Genomic DNA, 22,873 nt, shown 5'->3' on the forward strand with positions numbered 1-22,873 from the left:
GTAGGGCTCAGTCTTCATCCTCTGTGTGAGACCCCCTCCATTTGCAGGGAGCCTTTGAAATGTAGAACATCTGAATCAGTGAGTCCAGGCCTGATGGGGGAAGGGAGAGCAAAGGGCATGGAGGCCTAGGCCCTGCTAAGTGGCCTCAGTCCTGGCCCTCTCTGCTGCTACAGCAGAGAGCAGTAACTGGCTCCCTAGCCTGGCCATCCATCCTGCTGGGTGACTGTCCCAGCCACCTGATTTATCAGGGCCGTTGGGCAGGCTCTCCTTCTTTGGTGTTTCCCTGGAGGAAGGGCCTGATGCAGGCGCCCCTCAGCGGGCACAGAGGGCCTCTGAGTGGAATGTAGGGTGGGTGGGCCAACTAGGGTCAAGGTAGGGTTCTAACTGGAGTGCCTCCTCTACTCAGCTCCTCAGACAGCTCCTGACTGATGTTTGTGTTTCTTTTATTTGTTCCAGATGCTCGGGCCGGTGAGAACACCAAGGTCCCGGAGATGAAATCCCGGAGACCCAAGAGCTCTCTTCCCCCTGTGCTAGGAACAGAGAGTAAGTACCTCTCAGCTTCGCCATACAAAGGCAGGATTGGTGGCACAGGCCCTGCTTCCTGGTCACCAGCTCTGTCTTGAACATCTTGAGGACAAGCTCCTGACCATCCCCTTGAGTACCCTATGTCCTCCTGATTCCTGAGCCAACGACCTTTTCTCAACCCCTGCCAGGCTCTCCCCACCCCACCTGCAGCCTGGGGCTGTCACACGAGTTCTCTGTCTTCCTAACCACAGCCCTCCCTGCCTCCTGCATCACTTTTTGCTTGCCCCCTAGACGCCCCCATGGGAGCTGTTCCTCATCTTTGTGTTGACTCTGTCCTGTCAAGGGAACCTTCTTAAGCAGTTCCTCTGTCCTTATGACATCAGCAGAAATGGCCGATGGTCCCCAATGCCTATAGACTCCCACACGTGAGCCTCTCATGTGGTCCTGCCCTGGACAAATCTACTGTGTGTGCACAGGTGCAGTCCCGTGTGCACCCTGACTGCCACCTCATGCTCTGCCCCACTCCCTAACAGCTATTCCATGTAGAGCTCCTCACTGAGTCCTGGGGAGCCCCACCCCCTTTCCTTTCTCGTGCCTTTGGGCACCTCTCCATGGGCAACTTTCTGGCAGATTTCCACTCCGGCCGCCTCAGTAACTTTCCAGAACATCCAACTTCCACCTTGACTGACTCCTTCCTGGCACCTTAGAGATATACCTGTATGTCCTCATGTGTTCCCTGAAGGCCAACCCAGCCCTCAGGATGACATGCTGTGTCCATGGAAGGACCTCACTGGTGTCATTCAGAGTCAGATGTCAGTGTGTTAGACGTAGCCAGGGAGAAAAGGCATGGGTATAACCGAAACTGTACATGGCTACCTCCTTCCTGATCTGGGCTTCCTCCATGGCCAGAATATCTATAGACGGGGTACTTAGGGCACATGCTATTTTGGCACCTATATGACTGCAATTAAAAAACAAAACAAAATGTTTCAAGATAGTATTTGAAATGTATATTAATTTATTCATCTTTATACCAGAGCAGTTGTATACTACATAATCAAAATATAATACCTATCAAATAAAATCATCTAATGATAGACACAGACGTTCCTAAAGCCCTCAAAAGCCATAATGCAGCCCCGTCTTCTGCTGTGCTTATTAGTGTGGTTTTTATTAGCAGAACTGCCTTGTGATATCTCTAGTTTTATAGGGCACAGAGTTGCCTGACCATCCCCGGAACACTCTAAGCTTTAAAATAAACAGAAAGGCATGATGCGCACTTGGAATCCCAATATTTGAGAAGCTGAGGTGAGGCCAGCCTGGGCTACATAGTGAGTTCTATGCCAGCCTGGGCTACAGAGTGAGACTTTCAAAAAAGTAAGTTTTCAAAAGTAGAACAGAAAACAAAAACAGAAGATAAGCTCTCACTTCTACTAGTAGAGAGAAGTGATCGGGCCCCATTGTTCCAAAGATCACTTTTCTCTCCATTGTAAGGCCGTGTTTTATGACTGCCTGATTCTTCTCTTTGTAAAGCTGCGTATTGGCCTTGCTGCTGATGAGCTCTTGGAACACAGCTAATCGGATGGAAGGGTCAGAGGTCCAGAGCCTTCATGGTGGGGTAGCCAAAGTGAAGTTATAATTCCTCCTAGATGTTTACACAAAGTGAGATCCACTCAGACAGTAGAGGAGTCAGGACTGTTCCGAGGAGATTTTAATGAGCTGGTAAAAGCCCGGGAACAGTCACACGGACCTGGGAGGAATGAGTTAGTAGTGTTATTCTCCAAAACTGCTGCCTGGGCCTTGCTGGGCTAACTGTGGAGAAACATGAGCAAATAAAGTGTTGCTCTTAGAAGAACAGCAGGGTCTGTGACACGAGATGTGATGAGGTGTTCCAGCCACCCCATCTTCAGGTCTGGAACCCCGCTCTGTGCAGTCCTGAGGAGGGTGAGGCAGGGTCAGAGCATGAGTGTGGAGAAAAACAAGTGTGGTGAGACCGTGAGACAATGAGCAGACCCAGCACTGGGCACTCTGCCCTGCAGAGCAGGAGGCCTTGGAAAACCCCAGCTAAGTTGTCATCATTACACTCTGGAGTCCTGGATGGCAGCAAGAGCTGTGGATCAGATTCACCTGTAGGACTGGGAAACCACCATGCCCAGGCTGCCCCCAGATCAATTAAACAGAAACTCTAGCGTGGCGGCTGGGATTCCGTGTTCATGTTCCTGGATTGTCCCAGCGTGCGGCCAGACTAAAAATCTGCCTTTCAGTGGGAAGCTGTCCCTGCTATCCATGGTTGGTTCAGAGCAGCAGGGGGTACGCCTGCTGCCCCTGTGAAGTGTGCAGAGTCACCCAGGAGCCCTCACGTTACTGCCCTGATAGCAAGACACCCCATGGAGGTAGCCTTAAGTGGGGAGAGCAGAGCTGGCAGGAAGTGTTTGGACTCCACGGAAAAACGGTCACTACCGGATCAATTCCACCCACTGTCTGCAAAGGTAGCTGCACTCCTCTGTGGTCCAGTGACAGACGTCTCACCCCATGCACCCTGATGGCCACTTTGCCCCACTATGCTGGCTTGTCTACTCTGTCCCCACCACCCTAAGCCTGTTGTCACTCTGTGCATTAAGTTATGGCTTTGGTTGCCCCTCCACATGCCTAAGGGACACCACCAAAGTTGGTCCTTAGAGCCTTCTGACAAGGTGGCTGTTCCCAGGGACAGGAAGTGAAGGTGGTGTCTTTTAGGTCTGTGTCCCCAGTTCTTTTATTCTTTGGGGTATAATTTGCTTAGTAGTTGCTTAAGTTATATGTGCATGCATTCTCACTGAGCATTTTTAAACATACATGAATATACCGAGTGCAATGTGAAAACCCTCTTCTATCCCCTGTTTCGTTCATACACCCATTCGCTCTCTTCTGTCACTTTATATGTATGTTAATACACAAACACCTCAACAGCAAGGGTTTTTCTTCCCTGCTGAGATGGAATCACACATGTAGTCCGTATGCCCTCATCACATGCCCTATCCGTTAGCATGGTTATCCTCATTCCCAGACACGTTGGATTCCATGAGCGGTTTTTCTGTGGACATACGTGTGGTTTTGTCAAGATTGTGAAGTACCTAATCTAAGGAGGAAATCCATCTTTCCTGAGGAAATGGCGAGGGACTTTCCTGTCAAACAGAGCATAGCCAGACCCCTCTCCATACACCCGCCTATCCCCAGGGATGGTTTATCCCTCCTATGAGCCAGCTGTTGGGTGTAGAAGTGGACAGTGTTGACCACACTTGCCTGGGAGCCCCCAAGCCTCACTGTAGCATGAGGAAGAAGCCAGGCAGTGCACCCCTAGGCCTCCCCCCATGACTGAAGTCCTTGTTAACCCGCCAGTCACCCGAGTCACAAGCCACAAACATGGGAGGAAGTTTGAGAGTGTTTGAGGTGAGGAAAACTCAGAACCAAGTTTTGAAGCAGGGAGAGGAATGTCGTTTATGTGGTTTGAAGAATGATAACATTGGCAGGGGAGGAGAGGCAGCTGGGAGCTTGAGGGAGAAATTGTGCAGATGCTGGAGGGGAAGGTGGGAGGAGAGCTGAGTCCAACAGAACCCATGTCCGGAGTGCCGCGCACAGGCATCATGTCCTCAACTCCCGCCACGTGACCGTGGCCAAGCCCTCACTGTCTTACAAATACCAGCTGCTCCCATTTCATAGAGAAGCAAAACTGAGCCTTAGAGATGAGACTGTCCTGCCTGGTGTCTCCTAGCTGGGAAGGAATGGAACTGTGGTGGTGTCTTCCTGCCACACACCCCCCCTCCACCTTGCTGGAGACCGGGCTTTGTTCCACGTTGTCCACACCGACACAAAGGCTAACAGTTCTTTCCCCGGGCCACAGTGGCAGCAGGAGGAGGTGGGGTGGCAGGGGTGGCAGGAGCCTGGAAGGAGACAAAGGAAAAGCATGGACACGTGTCCCTGGATCTAGAGACCTGCCTGTCACTGTTTGCTGAGGGCCTCTCAATGGGACCCTTAAAACTGCCATTTTGATAGCATTTCAAAGTTACAGAAAAAGTACAAGAGCAGTTCTGAGAACTCTTCTATTTCCTGTACTTAAGAGTTGTTTTCATCCTATCCCATGGCGTTATCATTCTCTGTGCATATATTTGTAATCTTCATATAGATAGGCAGACACCATTTTAACGCAGTTACCCATACCTTAATTTCTTACTCGGTGTGTGTCTCCTAAGAATATAACCACAATGGAATTGTTGGAATCGGGGACTTTGACACTTAACCAACATTGCTAGCTAACCCGCCCACAGTCTACCCTCCTCCGTGTTTGCCTCTTGGCCCAATAATGTCTATTATGGCTATCTTCTCTTCCTGGTGAAAATCTAATATCAGCATCCCTGGTTGACTTTCCCTGCTCCCTCTCACAGAGATGACTCCTCTTCTTGTTTGGGAGATAAAATGGGAGCAGTGCACAGGCCCAGAGAGAAGCACTCTGGTCTCGGCCTGAGCTGAGTTAGCCACTGAGAGACAGGAACACCTCAGTGAACCTCCATGTGTCCAGAAGTTGGCTTGCTATGATCACTTCCAGGGACTTGCTCAGACATGAGTCATAGCAAGAAAGCCATGGGGCAAGACAGCGGGAAACAGAAGTCTTGGTTCTTCAACTAGTTAAACAGGGAGCCCTTCGTCCCTTTAGGACATGGTTTCCTCAACAGCCAGTGAACACCTTCCATGGCTGGCCTTAACCATATCCAGCTAGGACATCAGGACACTGATGGAGAGTTGTGAGGAACACAGTTCAGGTGAAGCTGGCTGTCTTCCTAACTAACTACGTATGCATGGAGGCATCTGAGGCTACAGAAGCACATCTGGGCTTACACAGTGATGGAGGCATCCTGCAGAGAAGGTGGCTTGGAGCCTAAAACCCAACTTTGGGGTGCTCCTACTGGAGGGGGATCTCATTAGCCAGTAGAATTCTTGTGAGTTTTATGTAGAGGAAGGCAAGCATATTATTTGAAGGATGGATTCATCAAGCTTGAAAGATGGTTTCAGAAAATATAAGTTAAAAAGAGTAAAGTACAGATGAAGCATGTCAGCATGGTGACAAGCTTGGGGTCTGAATAAAGAGACAGTGAGCATCCATTGGTTTTACAGCTTAGCATAACATTATTTGAGTTGGGTCCACAGTATTTCATTTTCCTAATCAACACAGGAGTTCCTCCTCCTTTAAGGGCCCTGCCTTCACTCTTCTGTGACTTAGGGACAACTCAGGTGCAGTTTCCCTTTGGAGTCTGTGCCTAGCCTGGACACTCACCTCTGGAGGGTGGTGCATATGGACCTCCTGGTGACCACAGTGGACTCTTTCTGATTACAGTGTTTTCCTTTGTTTTGGCCTATCTTACATGCCTCTGTGAAACTGAAAGTCTTCTCGACTTGAAAATATCTAGGGATATCAGACATGTTGACCAGTCTTCTTGGTCTTCTCTGGGGAAAATCTGTTTTTAAACATCCTCTGTGGGTCACGGGACATGTTAAATCCTGATAGATTCCACAGGGCTGAAAGGAAATCTAGAAGAAGTTGGGGATTTGGCATCAAGACTTGCCTAACACTGAAAAGTGTGGGGCCCATGGAGAATAGTTAGGATGCTTTTACAAATGCCCCCCGAAAGCAGGCACCAACTCTTTGCAGTGTTGACATCTGACTGACAGTCCCCCACATGCACCCATGCACATGCATGGGACACCGTGATGGCCCCTCACTGGGCTGCCACTTAGGTCCTCCGTCAGCTTTTTCGGTATCTCAAGTGAGCTGATTAACCAGCAATGTCGGTCCTTCCCGGAAGCAGCTGGTAAGAGCCTGACAGGCAGCCATGGGCCTGCTAGCCTGGCGGTGCTAGCCCCCTCTTTCACAACTGTGGTTTGGGAATAAGAACTTGAGGCAACAAGAGGAGTTGTGTTCCTCTGGAATCTTCTAACATGACTGTCTTTGCTCTGAAGGGAGGTGAGTGGGCAATTTGCCTAGAGATGTTAATTCTGGGAAAAACAACCCATGTGTCTTCACATGTATGTAATAATGTACTAGGAGTCAGCAGGTGTGAGGACAGTTACTCGGGTGCCTTGAGCCTTTCTCAGTGGGGGTCATTAGGACTTGGCCCTCTAGCCCCAGGCTCTCTTACCAGCCTCAGGGGTGGCTCTGCCTTTTCCTTACCCAGCCTGTGTCAATCCCAGGAGCCTTGAGCAGACAGTCCATGCTGATTTTGGGAATTTTAAAGGGTTTGATGCCTATTTATAGTTAACTACCTAAAAAGGGAAATGTCCCCAGAGAGACAGAGATCCAGGGACCTGCCTGTACCCAAGGCTGCTGTTAACACTAGCTCCTTAACTGGTCCTTCTCACTCTGCAAGAATAAGAAAGGAGTACTCATTTGCCTTCACATTGAGCCATCTAGAAACTTCCATGAGAGACTGACCCATCTAGGACAGAAGGAAGGTTCTCGAGGCCAGTACTAGTTTAGGCTTGGGCAGAAAGAAGCAAAAGACATTACCAGAATCAGTTACGAGGAGCAAATCTCTTCCAGCAATGCCTCAGCTTTCCTAGGAAGTTTCCCGATTCTTTACTTTTATTTGTGACCTTATTGGGCGGTTTCATTTCTAGCCTCAATCTCCCATGTAGAGTAGAAAGCTCAGCTCCTGGCAGGTTTTTTTCAAGGACCGAGCACACACGTAATGTGGAAAGTTGCAATAAGATTTGCACAGCCTGGCTATATCTCAGCATCAATGCATTAGAAAGTCCCAGGTTCCCAGAGATCTAATGGTCTCCGTCCTTTCATAGCTACTTAGCAAGCCCATGCCCAGTTTGACACCAGGGCCCTGGAGGTACAGCAGGGGATACTTTTTGCTGTCTCCTGGGAACTTGGTGTGTACATTTTGTGAGTAGGTGTCTGAACTGGATGGGGACTGGGACAGACCCACTAGGAGGGCCATGAGCTCTTCATGGAGCTAGCATGCCTGAGCTGAGGGCTGCTGGTGTCAGCCAATGGTGTCAGCATGTACAGAGAGCCCATGGCACCGTGCTAGTGTGCAGAAACGGGGAGATGCTAAGTGTGTAGTGCAGAGGAGCATCGCCTAAAGACCAGTACACAGCTGACCAGTGGCCGCTGGAAACCTGGAAACCCTCTAGGTGACCACAAGGCACACTGAAATTTGAGAACCGTGGACATTGAGAATAGAGGACACAGGAAGGAGTACTGGAGATGAAAACCAGAGCTGGTCTCAAGGACCTTGTAAGACCAGATGGACTTGGTCCTGAGTGGTAGCGGGCAGCCACTAGAGAGGTTGTAACAGTAGAGAGACTTCAGGTTTATATTTGAGAAAAGTCACTTTGGTCCCAATATGGCAGATGTCTTAGGGCAAAGATGAGGGGGCACAGGGCCCTGGGATGGTACTGAGGTTAGAATAGGGCACTGACGGTGAATGCGGGGGTGGGGGGGCCGGGGAGGGGGGGGGTGTCCAGATAGGGTTGATGAGCACTGGTGACAGGCTATGGGCAAGGAGAGACTCTCGGAGGACATGGGACAAGAAGCGGTCTGGGGAGAAGGCCCTGGGTTTGATTTCGGGCAGGGAGGCTTGATGTATGTATGGGTTCGGCATCTTCTGGGGAGGTGATGTCTAGGAGGTTAGACACTGAGGTGTAGGCTTAGAAGAAAGGCCTGGCTCCAGGGAAGACATGGGCAGGAGAGAGTGACCGAAGGAAGCCTCAGAGACAACAGGTGGAGGGCACTCTGTCCCCTCCTTACCCTGTAGCCCATAGCCATCATGGGATTTGCAAAGATGGTGGATTTCCTTATTGTTGTAGGATGTTCCTCTCCCAGAGTGGCTGGTGTAGAAATTTCGGGGTGTTGGAGATAGGATGAGAGACAAAGGGGCTAATAAAATAATAAATAAGAAGGGTGAGTCTGGAGAAGTGGAAACTCATTAGTGATCAGTTTATCTCTACTGAGAATTTTGGACCGACAAGAGCATTTACTAGGGACCCGAGCTGAGGAGGACAAAAAGGTGCAGTGACATGGAGTTCATGTGAGGATGCCAGCTGAGCGGGCCACCAGGGTCAGTTACTGCATTAGTGACTTTTCCCTTTGCTATGATAGCATATGCGATGAAAGTCACTTAAGGAAGGAAGGGTTTATGTGGCTCCCAGTTTGAGGATGGAGTCCATCATGATGCAGCTCTAGCCACGGCGGTAGGGGCATTGGCAGCTGATCACATCGCATCCGAGGTCAGAAAGCAGAGAGGTGATGCTGGTGTTCAGCTCCCTTCCTTTCTGACTCCATCAGTGGCCCTGCCCTGTAGTTGCCACATCCAGGTTGAGGTTGCTCCTTAGTTGAACCTCTCTGGAAACATACTCACAGACCTACCCAGGGGTGTCTCCTAGGTGATTCCAATCAAGATTAACCATCACATTCCAAATAACTGGAGGAGCTAAATTTGTCTCAGAGGGCAGAGACGTCCTTTGGGATCTGCTTGTTTGGGAAAGAGGACTGAGTAGGGAAGGGACCAGTGCAGAGCATGCGCTGTGTGCTGTATTTTTCTGTTTCAAAAAAAAATTATTTATACTTCTCAAACTTTTTTTGTAGATTTTTACTACATACATTTATTTGTTTATTATATATGCATACATATGTGTGCACATGCCATGGCTCTGTTGTGGAGTCAGGGGACAACTTGAGACTGTTGGTTTCCTCCTACTGGGTCAGCCCTGAGGATCAGACTCTGGTCATCAGGCTTGGCAGTAAGCACCTTTCCCCATTGAACCAACTTGTTAGCCTTCCTCAGACTACTATTTAAATAGGAAACTGAAGTGCTGAGAGGTTATATAACATGCTTTAAGCCCCTCCGCTTAGCTCGTGACGGGGCAGTATTTGAACCCAAGTCCCGCTGTAGAGCCTTAGCCCCTCTGCACAGGAACAGAGAAAGGTTTCAGAGGCTTGCCTTGGATGGTGGAGTAGGTATGCTAAAAGTAGCAGAGCAGCCGGATACACGATGGTCAGTGACTCTGTTTCTAGCCGAGCCGCATGGGGCTTCATGAACTTGGGAAGCGGCCAGACTTCCATGAGACCCCAGCTCCCTCTTTCATGAGAAGGAGACACGGTGAGGTAGTCTGCCTGCATTTGCTCAGAGTAGCACACCTGTGAGACGCTTCCTCCCAGAAACCAAGTGTTAGAATCCTGTGACTCAGCTTTTCCTGCGTGCACAGAAAACCGTTAATGGATTCCTACAGATGGTCACATGGACTATCTACAGCATACAGAACGCTGTTGACATTTAAAGTTGTTTTTGCTGATAGAACCAAAGCAGCTTCAAATGCTAACAAATGCAAACAGCAATAGTCACAAATTTATAGAACAAATTTAAGATGTGGCCTTCAATCCCATCTAACACTAACATCCAAAGATCTATTATTTGGGGCTAGCTTCTAGCCGCATAGGTTTTGCAGGGCTAATAAGCATGGGGAGCATGGGGGGGGGGCTTTGTAGCCTCTGGTTTCATAGTGTCCTCCTCCTTGTGTACCCCAAGTTCGCACCCCCAGGACTGTCTTCTCCTTCCCATCCACTCCCACCCTCTCAGCAGGAGCTCACCGACAGCTAACTACAGTGATCTGCTAGGGCTCCCATAGCAAGATGGTGGACAGAGTGGCTGAAACACAGGCCAGAAATCCAAGATCAAGGTCTTTCTCCTCTGGCTTGCAGATGGCTGTCTTCTCCCTCCTCACGTGGTTCCTTCTGTGTGTGCAGGTCTGCTCAGTTGGGTTCCCCCTCTCCTCCTTCCTTCCCTGTCCCCCTTCCTACTCTCTCTTCCTCTCCCTCCCCCTTTCCTTCTTCTCCTCCTTTCTCCCTCCCCCCCTTTCTGTGAAGTCACCGGTCAGATTGGACTAGGGCCTACCCGAACGACCTGTGTTAATGTAATCATCACCTCTTCCAAGGCCCTGTGTCTGAGGCAGCCTCATTCTGAAGTACTGGTGTGTGTGTGTGTGTGTGTGTGTGTGTGTGTGTGTGTGTGTGTGTGTGTGTAACAGCTTCAGCACATGCATGGGAGTGGTAACAACAGTCCTCTGGGTTCTTTGGACAGGAGGCTTGCTCCTTATGAGGAGATCGGTCCTGTTCTTCCCTTGGCCTCTTTCTTCTTTTTTCCCCTCTCCTCTTACCTCCCACATTTATCTTCCCTCTGGAAGTTTTTCTTTGTCCATTCAGTACCAGATTTGTTACTGGCTAGAATTTCCTTGGGCACCTACCCTCTCTGTTTTCCTTGTATATATGATATGTGACCCACCGGCCTCCAGCATCATCCATAACTTTGCTCTGGTTACACCTGGAGCTCCTTCCCGACATTTATCCTCTGCCGTTGCTCACAGTGACGTTCTTTCTATTCTTCCGGTCCTTCCACAACCTGCTCCGTCACCAGCAGTGAATCTCCAGGGATAAACCCTGGCCCTTCTCATCTTCCATCACATTCTTTTCCCTCAATCTTTTACCCAGCTTCCTACCTCTCATTCTAATTACAGCTTAAATCTGAAATCCTTACCTCCCAGGACTGTGACCCTGGCTCTTAGAAGCTTACATACAGATCAATACTTTCATCCATCAAGTCCACTTGACCAAGCCAAACTACTCATCAATCACTCACCCATTCCATTTTCCTCTGATAGAATTTTCCCCATGTTTCTAAGCAAGAAATATCAGAGTACCATCGTACCTCCACTTTGTTTAGTCCCCTAAATTCTTTTAATGCTCCCTCTGTCTCTCATTCATCTTTTCTGTGTGCTCCTTCTAAGTGCCTTTCAAGAGGTGGTAGTATCCTAATTGGATATCCTTGGCCCCTGAGAGTCTGAGCACCCTCAGGTGGTGCTCAGACCCAGTATGGCAGCTGTGTGTGAGAAGTTTCCTTGATCATTTGGGCTAAAGACCCAGATCTTGGGCTCCATAACAATGGACATGTTCTGTGCCTGCATTGTGTGATAGCCATGAAGCATGTATGGGTTATTAAGTCCTTAAAACTAGTTCCATGGAGGAACTAATTCTTTTCCTTAATTTAAATGGCCACACTAGCTTCATTTTAACTTCCTGTGATAACAGCCATCTCCTCCAGCCAGCCCCCACCAAACACCACCCTGCTTGAGACTCCATCATGTATTGCTAACCTGGGCTCCTCCCCATTCTCCAGGTTCATATTGGGCCTTGGGTCCCCCATTCCCCAATGATGAGCTTGTGACAGTGTTCCCAACACAGCATTCTCTCTTCTGCACTTGAACAACTGAGTGATATTTTTAGAAAAAAAAATTTTAACTTACTTACTTTATGTGGATGAGGGTCTGTCTACATGTGTGCCTTGTACCTTTGAAGCCAGAAGAAGGCATCAGATCCCCTGGACCTGGAATTACAGATGGCTATGAATAACCATGTAGGTGCTAGATACTGAACTTGTAGATACTCTGTAAGAGTATCAAGTGCTCATAACGCCTAAGCCATCTCTCCAGCCCCTTTACTGTTTTTTTTTTTTTTTTTTTAGCTTTCTATTTAACTCTTAATTTGAAATAATTTCAGCCTTATAGAAAAAAAATGCAAGATTTACTACAAACAATTCTATCCTCCAGATTCCTCGTATATTAACATTTTACTGTTTGCTTTTTCTGTGTTCTTCCTTCTGTGTGTGTAGGGGTGGCTTTTGGTTGAACCAAGAGCCTTGACTACACTCAGCAAGTGCTCCCCACACTGAGCTGTATTCCCCCAGCCAATCCCTCTTTCTCTGTATTTCTCTCTACTTCTATACACACACAAGCACATATATACTTAACATAATTATGCTTTACAAGCAGCTTGAAAGAAAATTATACCCATAAGACCTTAAATATGTAAATAGTTCAATGTTTGGTTTTTTTCCTAAAATTAAACTTGTTCTATAAACCACATTAATAGTAATTAAAATAGAAAAACACCAATGCAATCTAATAAATCTAATTTATTGGTAACATCCAAATACTCTCACCTGTTCTAGAAGTATTCCTTTTGGCAAAAGAGAGATAAAAGCCTTTCTTGTGGACCACACTGCCTAGTGTTTAAAACCTTAGAGCCAAGTTCTTATATCTGTTCAGTTTTCCCCTAGTACCCAGTTTTGTAGTGTGTACTGAGTAGCAAACAGTAGGCCCACAGTAAGATAGCGCTCATGCATAGCAGCCAGCCAGAGGGGATCGGGCCTCTTCCCTAGACTTAGCCACTAGGCCACAGTTGCCAGCCGTATGGTCTTAAGGTGTTTCTGTCGAGGTCCCCTCTTTTCCCCAGGGTTATCAGTTGGGTGGCAGCACCGTCTCCTCTGTGGAAATACTCAGGGTTAGCCAAACCACCGGTGATCATAGAGCAGGTCCACAGCCATGCCTGGCCCCAGGGCTGTCTCTCTCTATATTGCAGTAGCCAAGTAACTCAACATCACCCATTCATTCATTTAGCAAGCAGTTCTTAAGTCCTACTGTATGTCGGGTACATTGGATATATAACAGTGAACAACAGGAACACTCCACCTCAAAATCTTGTACTTCAGTGGGAAAGGAAGGGCAGAGAATAAAACAAGTGAAGATATAGTTTGCCATATAATAAGTACTAAGGAGGATAATAAATCAGGGTAAGGGCTGTAAGTAGTGCTACAATCTCTCTCTCTCTCTCTCTCTCTCTCTCTCTCTCTCTCTCTCTCTGTGTCTGTGTGTGTGTGTGTGTGTGTGTGTGTTGTTTCTGTGGTGCTGGAATGAGAACCAGGGCCATGTGCTTGTCAGGCAAGCGTTCAATCACTGAGCTAAATCCCTAGCCCAAGGGCTAGGATTGGTGTAGGGCATGTATGTCAGATCCCCTTGGTAATGTCCCCCCACCCGCCCCTGTATTAAAGTGTAAATTCCCTGCACATCTGCTGTAGTACATAGTTGTGTGAGTCCTGAATGGTCATTTAATGGCCGCCACCCCAGTCAAGTTAGGTCTCCCCGTGCCGTTGTCAACCCTTCCCAACACCTCTGGCAGCCATTGACCTTGTCTCTCTTACAGTTTTATCTTTCTAGAGTGTCAACTAAGTAGGATTATACAGTAAGGAGCCTTTGAATCTGGCTCCTCTTAGCTAAGGAGAAAAATTATTTATCAACAATTAAAGGAAGGGGGGGGGTCATGAATTGTGAGAGAAAGGGAAGGCTTCGGGGGAAGAAAGGGAAGGGGAATGGTGTAATTATATCTTCATTTTTAAAAATAACCTGAAAGAAATATGAAATCGAGCCATGAGAAATGACACAGGTGTTTCTGCTTGTGTATCATGTTTTTGTTTAGCCAGGTATGGAGATTGGTGCTGTGAGACATGGCTAACGAGTCACTTTTCTTGTTGAGATAGAGAACATAGAGGAGGAAGGGAAGTATGCAAGATATCATTCATTCGTTCACTCATTTTTGAGGGTCAGGACTTCCAATAGTGTCTAGCATCCCGGGCTCACTGGGAACTCACTATGCCGCCCAAGCTGCCTTTGAACTCACGACAGTGCTCTTAAGTCCACCTCCCAAGGGCGGAGACACAGGCATGAGTCACCACTCCCAGCTTCCATTCATTCACTGGCCCATTCAACAAATGTTTGGTTTGGGGATTTTTGTTGTTTTGTTATGCTGCTCTGTGTTGTGTTGTGTTTTTAAGAAACAGCTACCAGTCACAGTCTGTGACTCAAAGGAAGCTGGAGACCCTTGGATCCATACCAAGGCTAATTTTAGTTGGTTTATCTGACATAATTTCCTTTCTGCATTTCTTGAAAGTTATGGTGAGCATTTAGTTAGTGAGTTATTGGTTATCATCTTTAAATAGGACTGTGGCGGGGGGGGGGGCATTAGAGTTTTGAGAGCATCTATCTTGCTGGTTCTAGAGGCCCCCACAGCGGCCCTTGAAAACTGATTCTCATTGGCTCATAATAAGACTGTCTGCATCAGGGCAAGGAGATCTGTGGGAAGGCATAGTAGAATGACAGCTTTCTATAAATGAGGGGCCAGCGGGAGGGACAACCTCCTCCCATGACCTGGGAGCTTTCTGGGCAAAGAGAACTGACTTCTTCACTCCATAACTTGTAAACGTCTTTGTTTCAGGTGAAGCAACTGTGAAAAAGAAACCTGCCCCCAAGACACCCACAAAAGCAGGTAACAGCCACAGTCCTCCTGAGGACCAGGGGGTCATCTGCCGGAGGGCCTTCTCCTCTGCCTTCTGACTAACCATAATGGGTCAGGAGACCCTCCCCTTGTTCATGCTCCACACACTGGGCTGCCTCTTCCTCCTCTAGGGAGCCTCTATGCCCAGCCAGTATCACCCCCACATCCTCTCCGGCTTCCTTCCTCTGCTTCCATCTGTGTGTGCCGCATCACAGGCTGCTGGTGGCTTTCCTGTCCCTTCTGCTAAGTGGTGCCTCAGCCTCAGCCCTCCAGTCTACCCTGCATAGGGGTGGCCCACATCATGCCGCCTTTAGGCCCTGTTCTGCATGTCCTTGTTTGTTGTCCCTGGGAAGACATTGGAAGGCACGAACCACACACTGAGCCTACCAGCCAGGGTGACTGAAAGGTTAGTCGCAAGGCACTACTAAATTAAGAAATGAGCTGGGACAGAGATTCAGGCCACAGGGAGGCAGAAATCCCACCACAACCAATCCATGAAGAACTAGGTTGTGTAAATTGTGTGGGGGTCACTTCTGGGCATTCTAAAGAGGAAACAAGGCTAGCAAGGTCCCCACACTCAGGTCTTTTGGAACAGGGGTCAGTACCTCCATTCTTATCTTAAAGATTCCAGAAGGGAAGAGAGACACCAATAGACCAACGTGGCTGGCAGTGCCAGTGAGATCCCCGTGTCTAAGACCCCCTCCTCACTTTCTAATTGTCCCCTCCTAGCCATGCCCCCTCAAATCATCCAGTTCCCCGAGGACCAGAAGGTTCGTGCTGGAGAGCCTGTGGAGCTGTTTGGGAAAGTGACTGGTACCCAGCCCATCACCTGCACATGGATGAAGTTCCGGAAGCAGGTAAGTCACGGAAGCAGAGTGGTCTCAGGACAGCTTATTGCCCATGGGCCAAAAAGAGCAGAGATGTTCTGATGGAGAGAACATTGCTCTTCTCCCCTTTGGAAATGGAAATGCACAATGGGGATGGTGGTGCATGCCTGGAATCTCAGCCCTTGGAAGGTTGAGGCAAGAGAATTGTAAGATCCAGGACAGCCCAGCCAACCTTACGGGATCCTGTCCAAATAAAGCACAAAGGCCCAGGGATATAGCTTAATAGTAGAACACTTGCCTAGCATCATAAAACCCAGTTATTGAAAAAAGAAAGAATGAAATGGGAGAGGTAACCTATCCACCAAAGCTAGTGCGTACTCGTCTTTTCTTCTGTGACTACCAATAAGCCCTGTTTTTATAAGCAGTTGGTTTAATACGGTCACTCATGCCCTCGCCTGAGTCCATCTGCCTAGAATTGGTTTTGGAGGCAGGAAGTCAAAAGTCTCAGATGACCTCTCAGACACCATCACTTCTGTGATTCCCGCCTGGTTAGAGCTTCCACTTACCACATGCCAAAAGATCAAAGCAGGCCTAGGTATTTGGGGACATACATTGCATAGTAAATATAACTGTGTCTGAATGACCTAGAAGTATAGTTACAATTTATGATTTTGCTCCCTATGAAAGCATTTGAATTTCCAAATAACCAGCTAGTAGGGAAACTTGGAGGACCCAGCTCTTTACCGGGTAACAGTACTCATGTGTGTGATCAGCAGACACCCCAGAGTAATGGGCTGGCCCTGCATTAGAAACCCTACAGAAGGTGTGAGGATTCTCTTTAAGCCTCTCACTGTTTCCATACCATGAAGATTATCATAGCCAAGAGATGGGCCGCAAGTATCTGAGAGAAAGCAGAGCTGGTTTCAGTGGAGGTGGAGAAGAAAATGTGATCTGCCTTCCTAGACTGATGGATAAGGCAGAATCTCATCCCTTTTCAGAGCCAATTAATCAGAGTCAGTACAGAACTTTCTGCAGTTATGAAACTTTTTTGAATCTGTGCTATCCAGTGTGATGGCCGCCGGCTCTGTGTGACGAGTGCATGAAATGTCGCTGACACAATTGAAGGATGTCTGGGTCACTGTTCTGTTGCTGTGAAGAAGCACCGTGACCAAGGCGACTTACAAAGGAAGCATTTAATTGGGGACTAGTTTCAGAGGGTGAGTCCCTGACCATCAGAGTTGGGGAGCATGGCTGCAGGCAGGCAGGCATGGCACTGGAGCAGTAGCTGAGAGCTCACATCCTGGTCTGCAGAATGCAGACAGAGTGAGTAAGACTGGGCCTGGCCTGGGCTTTTGAAACCTCAAAGCCCACCCTCAGTGACACACCTCCTCCAACAAGGCCACACATTTTAAACTTTACTCCACTAACTGAGAACCAAACATTCAAATAGATGAGCCTGTGGGGACCACTTTCATTAAAACCACCATGAGGAACTACAATTTTTTTTTTTCCTGTACTAAGGTTTGAATTTTAGGTTTAGGCCTCACATACGCTGGGCAAACTGCTCTACCGTTTAGCTATATCTTCAATCTTCCTTTTGCCTTTTGAGGAGGTCTTACTAAGTTGTCCAGGCTGGCCTTGAACTTGTGATCCATCTGACTCCCGAGCAGTTGCAATTACAAGCCTGTGTTACTATGTCCAGCTAAATTTTTAACTTTAATTAGTTAAAAATCACTGTATACAATTCAATGGTATTAAAATCACCATATACAATTCAGTAATGTTAGTCAATACACAAGATTGTATGCACACTAGCGTTACCTGATTCCTCACCCTGGAAACCAGTATCATGGACTCTTCCCCCAGTCTCTGCCATTACTAGCCTACGTTTTATCCTTATGGATTTGGCTATTATGGACATTTCAGATAGATGGAACCTGCAATCTATCACATCATCTTTTGTCTCTGAGTGTTTGGGGTTTTGGGGGAAGAGGGGTCTTGTTCTTATTTTCAGGATTTATCTATGCTGTAGCATGAATTGACCCCCTATTACCTTGCTTCTTTTCTATTTGTATGTGTGTGAGAGAGAGAGACAGACAGACAGACAGGACAACCTCAGGTGTCACCCTGTCATCCTCAGGCAAGCCATCTACCTCCCTTGAGACAAAAACGTCTTATTAGCCTGGAGTTCACCAGTTGTGCTAGACCGACTGGCCAGCAAGCACCAGGCACCCTCCACTCCCTCGGAGGCAGCATTACAAACACGCACCACAACAGACAAGATGGAACACCCCCTGCTCCCTCCCCCATGTCCTGTCTGTCCTTTTCACTCCCGCCTCTCCCTGCAGATCCAGGAGAGCGAGCACATCAAGGTGGAGAACAGTGAGAGCGGCAGCAAGCTCACCATCCTGGCAGCGCGCCAGGAGCACTGCGGCTGCTACACGTTGATGGTAGAGAACAAACTGGGCAGCAGGCAGGCCCAAGTCAACCTCACAGTCGTGGGTAAGCCCCAGAAACACTCAGCAGGGAGGCTGAGGAATGGGGGAAGCCAAAGGCATGAACCCCAGAGCATCAGCATCTCCCTGCTACCTAGTTCCCCGCCTTCTCCATCCCTCACTCTCAAAACAGTGTCCTGCAAACAGATGCAGGACTCTGTACCTGCCTCTACTTCACGCCCCTAGCATCTTCCTCTCCCTGCCTCTCTGCCTTCCTGGCCATTGGAGACCCTGAGCCCTCCCACGCCAGGTCTTCCTGTTGGCACCTAAACTTCCTCTACCTCATGTCCACCAGTATCTCACTCCCTTTGTGTCTTAGTTAGGTTTTCTATTGCTGTGCTGAAACAAGGCAACTTGGATGGAAGGGTTTATTTGGGGCTTTTGGTTCTAGAGGGATAAGACTCTATCATCATAAAGGTGGGGAGCCTGGCAGCAGGCACGCAGGCATGGCACTGGAGTAGTAGCTAAGAGCTCACATCTCTGTCTACAAGCAGCAGAGAGGGTGAACTTAAAATGGCTCAAGTCTTTTGAAACCTCAAAACTTACCTCCAGTGACATACTTCCTCTGGCAAATCCACACCTCCGAATTCTCCTCAAACAACCACCAACTGGGAACCAAATATCCAAATACCCTAGACTTATGGGGGAATATCTGATCCAAATGGCTACACCTTTCAAATCGCCACCCAGAATCAATGCCACCTCCATAGGGCATTGGAGCATGAAAATTATATCACCTGTACACTCCAAGCTATACCCTGGGTGCCCGGGGCTAGCTGAGATATCAGTGCCCCTCAGAACTCTTTGTCCTTGTCCTGAAGGCCAATGCTGTTTCTTGAGACACGTTTCCCATCCCCCCAACACTCAAACAAAGCCCTTACCCTCTGGCTTCACTTAGAACTATGAGATATGAGGCAAGACTCTGCTGAACTTGGTGGCCTCCAGGTATCTGTATATCATACCACTAATGGCTCCCCTTTGTCTTTATGAGGGTTCTCTTCTTTGGTCCAGTTCCCGGGCTATTGGGGCTCTACCATCCTTACTTCACTCAACTTTTCATTCTCTTCCTGTTCCTCACAGCATCAGAAGAAGTCGCCACCTTAGCCAAATGCACAGGCATTCCCCTCCTGCAGTGATTTGCTTTCCCAGGCAAACCTTGTGTCAGAGGAGCCTCCGCTCCTTCACCCCTGGCACTCTGCAGCTACCTGCCCCTTGCTTCCATGACCCTTGGTCTGCAGAGACTGCTCCTCCGAAGTCATGTGACTCCTAATCCCAACTCCCTCCCCTTTCCTTACCTGTGACTCCCCACTAAATTGAACACACCTTTAGGCTGAGTCTCAAGTTTGCATGTCCCCTTCCTAGTAACTATCCCGATGCCCTAGTCTGTCTTCTGACACATCTAAATTGCTCACTGGTTTCCTCCCATGGGTAATGTTCAGTGCCTTTCCTGTCATGGTTCCCCATGTGGCAGGTGCACAGGACAGGAGAGGGACGAAGGGGCAGCTAGGTGGATAGCAGACTGTGTTTTGTGCCTGTGTGGGCCTCCACATATGGGGTGCATAAAAGACTTTGACCTGGTATTTATTGCCATGCACAGTAGACTTGAGTGGTTTTTCCAGTCAATCTTGACTCTCGAGGTTATAGAGTTTCCTTTGTAAAAATTAGAAAAAGGATGTCCTTTGAGTTCGGTGTGAAGACTGCACCCTGGACCTACAGAAGAAAAGGACTGTGGGCCACAGTGGTTAGAACTCATGCATCAGAATCTGTCTGTGGAATTTTCCAGGGATAAAGTTGGCGGTTGGAGATGACCTAGACGCTTTCTTAGCTCTGTCACTGTATGGTCCTTGGCTTCGGTCCAGTTTTCCTCCTCCATCTTTATCTCATGCCCTCACCTTAGGCTCAAGATGGATAGGTATGTTTCCAACCTAGAAAGGAAACTACGGGGAGATGTAGCCTCACCCTCTCCTACACCTGCCCTCCAGAGGTGCCCATGGGCCTGTGGACGAGCAGAAAGGGTGAAAACACTTGTGTCTGGGGAACCCTTCTTGGTGACACACAATCTGGAGAGCTGCCACATGCTAGGGAGTTCATTGTTGACCTCTGTGCCCCATAAAATTTCCCACCTTGAATCCTGGGGAGCCTTGCGGCATCTCCCTCTCTCCGGGCCCTGAGCAGTAGGAAAGAGTGAGTTCTTAGAGAAGACGGTTCAAGAGCACAGAGCATCCGTGCACACTCCCACCACGGACTCCATTTATCTCTGCCTCTCTCTTGTCCTTCCCCTCCCTGTCTGTGTCTTCACTCAGTGTCCATCACGCTGACCCATGTCCCTCATTCCTTTCTTCTTCCTCTGAGCCCTCCCTCTCTTTGCTTCCTTGGATCAGGGTTCTGGGAAGTGGGTGTACCAAGGGATCACGGAATGAGCTTCTCGCCTAAAAGAGAACCCAGTCCACCCTCTTTCTCTCTTTGGTGACGCTGGGTGTGGATTTGGGATTGGTGCTGGCGATCCCACTTGCTGTACATTTAGACCTATACCTGAAAGCGTGGATCGGCTCACACCCCATTGCCACCACCGGGCACCAGGACCTGCTCTTCCTCCGTGTTTCCCATTCACCTGCCCCTGTGTGGGTACCCTTGGGCTCAGAAACTTTGGACTGCTTTTCTGGAAGCAGTACGCCCTGCCCTCACTGGGGCCGCCCCTGTGCGGTGCCACATGCCCCTCCCCCAGACCCGTTGGAAGGAGCTGCAGTTCTGGCCTTTTATGGTTGAGTCTCTTATTCTCCTCGGCCAGTGCTGACAGGGCCATCGGCGTGGCCGCCTGCCAGCTGGCAGAAGCAACAGGTTAAATGCCGTCCTGGGAGGGAATGGAATGGAGAGCAAGCTTTCTGTCTGCCTCCCCCACCCCGGAGCTAAGAATAGACTCACTCAATAAAATGAGGACTTGTATTGATGGCCTCGGCAAGGCTACATTCATTCAGAGCCCGTGAATTTAGACTTAGGCCAAAGTCAACCAGGATTAAGCTGATTTACCTCTGTGTCTCCAGGGACATCTGCATATTATCTGATCAGCGTTTACTAAGTAGATGTAAACGTAAATGAGATAAAACAGAAATTGTTCCATCTACTCCAGACAGTTTTCAAGCACTTGAAAAGCATCCACTTGATGGGCCAGCTAAATAAGGCCAGTTAAATGAAACTTGTACTCGTTAGCTGCAGAAATCTCTTATGGCATATTCTTTGAAGAGCTATTTTCTTTTCAGATCACCCATGATTCATATTTTCAAATCAATAAAAACTAGCCCTTCCCTCAGTTTCAGTGAAGGCTCCTTGGCTATTTCCGAGACTAATTGTGATAATATTTTCAGAAGCAGCGTAAGAATTAGCAACGCTGCCTGGTCTGGGCCTGTGCCTGCACCACTGCTCTGTGTGGCCTGGGAGAGGAGGGAGGAGGGGCGGTCGATCCAGATGGATTCTTTAATGTCACTCACCCAGCAGTAGAAAAACAGGCCTCCACCTAACTCCAAAGGAGAAAAACAAAGTAGAGAGAACCCTGGACACACAACATACACCAAATACCTCCTGAGTCTAAAACGTGTGTGTTTGAAAGGGCGGGAGGTACTCCTCCTTGGTTCATTCCTATAAGCAAGAGGCTCCCTTCATCTCATTCTACCTGATGCCCTAGAGAGGACCAAACTGTCGGGGTGCAGCTGTGGGACTCTCCCAATGGCTTTGTCGCTCACCAGAGAGTGTTCCAGTTTGCTCTGATAACACCCTGACCGGTGGGTGGGGGTCGGGTATTTGGCTCACAACTCAGGGTGACAGTCCGTCATTTCAGGGCATCCCCAAGGCTGGAACTTAAGCAGCCTGTCCCTTCACACCCACAGTCAAGAGCCAAGAGACTAAATGCATCTTTGTTTACCTTCTTGCTTTCAGCTGGCTCTTTCCCCTCATACTGTTCAGGACCCCCCTGCCTAGGGAAGCTAGGCATCCATCCCCAATGGCCTGCGTCTTCTGGCATCAATGAACCATCAAGACATTCCCCACAGACATGCCCACAGGCCAACCTGCTCACTATAATCCCCTGTTAAGACTTTCTTTCCAGCTGATTCCTGGCTGTGTCAGACCGACAGTTAAGACTAACCAGCACACTGTGAACAAAGCCTCAGCCTCCAAGAGTCGCCTCCAAGAGTGTGCTGCAGCTCAGCCCAGCAGCTGTTGAATTCGGGATCTGTGGATGGCCATCTAGGTGGGCTTAGAGGCTCCCAGACAGACTTGGTGTGGGCAAACACAAAGCAGGCAAGGGGAAGCCGGGCTAGGGGGAAGCCTTGCAGACAAGCTCATCCATTTTCCCAGCAATAGGAACCCTTTACTGAGCACAGAATCTTGCAGCTGGAGCTATAAGGAGGCCTTTCCTTGGAAGGGCTTCCCATTCTGTCAGCCATGTCTCCAGGGAGCCCTGGGAGAATTCTGAGGAAGCATGGGTCCAGCCGCAGACACCAGGCCAGTCTGTTTGCCAGGTACTGCCCTGGCTGAAAGTGTCTGTCTTTAGCAAGGAGATCCATGGGAGAACCCTGGTCCCATCCAAGGGTTCTCATCGATGCTTAGTTTAACTCCTGTGGGCTCTGTAGGTTGAAAGAACAGAGAGTGTCAGACACAGCCCATGGCTCTGAGGACATGCATGGAGGAGGGATCCCAAACCTCTGGAACTTCTGAACTCTTCACTAGGCACCAGATTCCTTCACAGTGGCAACCTTTACTGGGAATACAAGCCTCCCAGCCCACATTTTGCACCTTTTCTTGTGCTTCCTGAGGGAAACTCCCATCCCGTG

The 22,873-nt window shown here is 48.7% G+C and overlaps 1 protein-coding gene across 2 annotated transcripts in view; it reads left to right on the forward strand.

Annotated features, from left to right (window-relative positions):
- Positions 1 to 22,873, forward strand: part of Mylk (myosin light chain kinase) — a 250,871-nt gene that overhangs the window by 182,826 nt on the left and 45,172 nt on the right. For both annotated transcript variants that reach the window (XM_036203911.1, XM_036203910.1), the window contains 4 exons: positions 457 to 543; positions 14,666 to 14,716; positions 15,455 to 15,582; positions 17,901 to 18,054. In XM_036203911.1, the coding sequence (XP_036059804.1) occupies positions 457 to 543; positions 14,666 to 14,716; positions 15,455 to 15,582; positions 17,901 to 18,054 (420 nt within the window). The remainder of the gene's footprint in view (positions 1 to 456; positions 544 to 14,665; positions 14,717 to 15,454; positions 15,583 to 17,900; positions 18,055 to 22,873) is intronic.

This window comes from Onychomys torridus, chromosome 12, assembly GCF_903995425.1.
Source record: "Onychomys torridus chromosome 12, mOncTor1.1, whole genome shotgun sequence".
Taxonomy (NCBI): Eukaryota; Metazoa; Chordata; class Mammalia; order Rodentia; family Cricetidae; genus Onychomys; species Onychomys torridus.